General features: G+C 42.5%; 1 protein-coding gene across 1 annotated transcript in view; it reads left to right on the top strand.

The window, feature by feature from the left end:
• The window catches only part of LOC106531163 (zinc finger protein 184-like), a 15,037-nt gene that overhangs the window by 2,328 nt on the left and 9,125 nt on the right, over positions 1–3,584 (top strand). Inside the window, exon 2 of the mRNA XM_014026945.1 lies at positions 920–1,789. Within this exon, the coding sequence (XP_013882399.1) occupies positions 920–1,789 (870 nt within the window). The remainder of the gene's footprint in view (positions 1–919; positions 1,790–3,584) is intronic.

Here is a 3,584-nt window from a genome sequence, read left to right as displayed (position 1 = left end):
GTGGCTAACGATAATAAACCGTGGCTAACGATGGTAAACCGTGGCTAACGATGGTAAACGGTGGCTAACGATGGTAAACCGTGGCTAACGATGATAAACCGTGGCTAACGATGACAAACTGTGGCTAACGATGACAAACCGTGGCTAACGATGGTAAACCGTGGCTAACGATGGTAAACCGTGGCTAAAGATGGTAAACTGTGGCTAACGATGGTAACTGTGGCTAACAAGGAGATAAAAACTTCGGTCTTTAGTGAGGGTGAACGGCTGCTTGTTAAGCTCCATCATTTCCATCGTTAAATTGCTTCAGATCTGTGTCCTCTTTGGCTAATTTTTTTTTTTGTCCAAAGCCTCAGCAGTGATTTTAAGTCCTGATRAGTTCTTGAACGCTAGCTTGTTGTTGTTAGCATTTTTAGCAGGCCAACTCTGTGCTGCATTCAGGAGGTAACGGACATTACATATTCTCAAATTGGGAGTAGTTATTGCGATGTTTTTATAATTATAAAGTTTGTGTGTAACACACACGGTTAATTGGTAAAATAATATAATTATTAAAAAGACTGGTTGTTTTTCAGCACAGAGTATTCTAAWTATTGTTCTAGTGAGAAAGTTGTTTTTTCCAACGCCACTTGAACGTTGCATGGGTCGGGCAGGACATGGAGCGGCTTCACCAAAAAGGATAAAAATAAAAAAGCACACTTGCTGCCACACTGGAAAATACGTACATATATTACTGGTTCTGTTTGTTATGATATCGCACCGATAAGTATGACATMATAAYCTCCTGATATTGGACYGATMGTTATTGTGCACTCYGACTTTTAGTGATCTCAGTAACTTCTAGGTCTACAAAGATCTTTCTAAAGTCTGAGTCCGGTCTGCTCATCAGAACTTTTCTCTTTGTTTTTTCTCCACTCAGGACTCCAGCAGGGTCCGGTCCACCAGACGAAGCTGATGGTTGTAAACCAGGAGACTTCCAGTATATGCCAGAAGGAACCAGAACCCCCACAGACCACTGTAGAGGAACCAGAACTAGAACCTCTGGAGATCACTGTGGAGCAGCAAGAACCAGAACCTCTGGAGATCACCATGGAGCAGCAAGAACCTGAACCCCTGGAGATCACTGTGGAGCAGGTGAAACCAGAACCTCCGCACATCGACGTAGACGAGGAGGATCCAGAATCCCCGCACCTCATCTTGGATCAGGGAGAACCAGAACCTTCGGAGTTCAGCGTGAACCAGCCGGCGCCGGAGCCGTTCCAGATCAAAGTGGAGGAGGAGGAGCTCTGCTCCAGCCAGGTGAACCAGCACCTGCAGCTGAAGCACGAGGCCGACGCCATCATGGTGACGGTCCTGCCCGAGGACAGCGACCGCAGCGACTCGGACACGGACAGCGACGACTCGCTGTCGTCCAGCTCCACCGGGTCCGACTCGTCCGGGAGCTTCTTCTCCTGCCTGATCTGCGGGGAGACCTTCACGGAGAACGCGCACCTGTTGGTGCACATGAGGGTCCACACGGTCCGGAGCCCCACCTCCGACAAACTGCAGCACTGCTGCCCCATCTGCGACAAGCGCTACACCACCCGGGACAGCCTGGTCATCCACATCAGGAGCCACACCGGAGAGAGGCCCTTCTCCTGCCGCTTCTGCGGGAAACGCTTCAGTCGCAACGGCAACTGCAAGATGCACATGAGGATCCACACGGGAGAGCGACCGTACTCCTGCGAGGTCTGCGGGAAAAGCTTCACTCTCAACTCGTACCTGAAAACTCACATGAAAATCCACACGGGCTGAGCAGAACCAGGACGGGTTTACTTAGTGAAGTCTTGACTTGATACAGCAGCCTCAACATCAGCTGCACGATGGACGAGACCGGAACCATCAGAACCTAAAGGATCGCCCGCCTTTTCCTGCAGATTTCACACTCTGCTCACAATGACTCTTAGTTCTTAATCAAATATTAGCTCAACATCTGTATTACTCACGTAGTCGTAGCAATGTTTTGTTTTCACAGTCCATTGACTGGCGGCCATCTTGATTTGGGTGCAGAAGTTAATCTGTCGTAGACGTTCATCCAGTGATTATTTTCTGAACGTTAAATAAAATCAGTCGGGTAGTTTAGTAGACGTTTGGGYGCGAGGAGAAACATCTTCACTTCCTGTTTTATTTAAACACCGACAGACACCTGCAGGTTCTGCTGCGCTTTATTTCTAACTGCTCAACAAATCCTCAACTTATTATATTGTACTTTTTTTATAACGTGTGTCACTGTTTGTAAACGTTTCAAATAAATGGCTAAAACTAGCATTTTTATTCATATTTTCATTATTATTCAGACTTCAGAGTTTTATTTTCTAGATGTTTTTGTGCTTTAGCAACAGTTTTTTCATCTAAATGTTCGGCTCCTTCAGCACCTTCCAGCTTTGACTTTAAGTTTTTTTTTTTTTTTAGCTGTTTATAATTTGGACAAACTTCGCTTTTAATGCTTTTTTTCATTGAACATGAACAGAGCTGTTTCCAACTTAAAACCTTAAAAATGTTCATAAGTCTAAATTATTTTATTAGTTTTTCTGGTTCTGCTTTTTTAACTTCTTTCTCCTTATTTTAGCTTCCTTTTTTGCTGATTTTAGCTTTTTCTTTCTGCTTTTCTAGCTTTCATTCTGACCTTTTCTGCTAATTTCAACTTGTCAGTTATTTTTTCTGCTCTTTCAGCTGTATTTCTGCTCATGTCTGCGTTGTTCAGCTGTTCTCGGCCTCTTGAAGCTTGTGTTCTCACAGTTTGGGTTTTTCAGCTAGATTTAAGATCCACCTCAGCTGTGTAAATTCAACGAGCAATAATAGTTCAGTGTTTAAAAATACTTCAGCTTTGTCAGCAGCTTTCAGCTAAATTCAGCGTTTTCACAGGAAATGCCTTTTTGGCACTTCTTCATACGYTGTCTCTACAACTCAAACTGGATCAAAACGTTCGGCTCCTTCAGGACATCACGCCTGTGTCTCTTGTTATTTCAACTATTCAGACTTTTTTTAATCACATTTAATAACTGGGTGTATATCATTAATCCATATAGATTTTTTGTTTTTAATTATGTATGATCCATGGACTTAGGTTTTTCAAGCTAAATTCACATTTTGCTACCCATTTCAGCTTTTTCTGCTTAATTCAGCAGACAAGCTTCTTTTTTAAGCTAATTGTAGCAKTTTCAACTTGATTTTAGCTGTTTTACTTCCCATTTTACAACAAATTGTCTTTATTTTCAACTTGTTTCTGCTACCTTTAGCTTCTTTCTAATAAAACAATTCAGCTGAAAAAGAAACTAACATTTAAAAACAACTTTTCCAGTTTATCTTCTCAGGTGTTTGCCTTACGCATTTATGTTAATGACTTTAATCAGTGTGCATTACCAATGCAGTGCACACTATTGTGATTCGTTTCCCATCCAAGTCATCTCAACTTTGCCTTGCTTCTCCTCCTGTATACTTTGTCCTAGAGCTGCCATTGTAATTTATATCTTTAAAGCCCCTGTGCCAAATGATGGCTATGCCTTTTGGTGCCTGTAAAACTTATAGTTTTTGAAATATTAATG

Source organism: Austrofundulus limnaeus, unplaced genomic scaffold (assembly GCF_001266775.1).
Source record: "Austrofundulus limnaeus strain Quisiro unplaced genomic scaffold, Austrofundulus_limnaeus-1.0 Scaffold603, whole genome shotgun sequence".
Taxonomy (NCBI): Eukaryota; Metazoa; Chordata; class Actinopteri; order Cyprinodontiformes; family Rivulidae; genus Austrofundulus; species Austrofundulus limnaeus.
The sequence above is the reverse complement of the archived record's forward strand: the minus strand, read 5'-3'. Positions and strand labels throughout refer to the sequence as shown.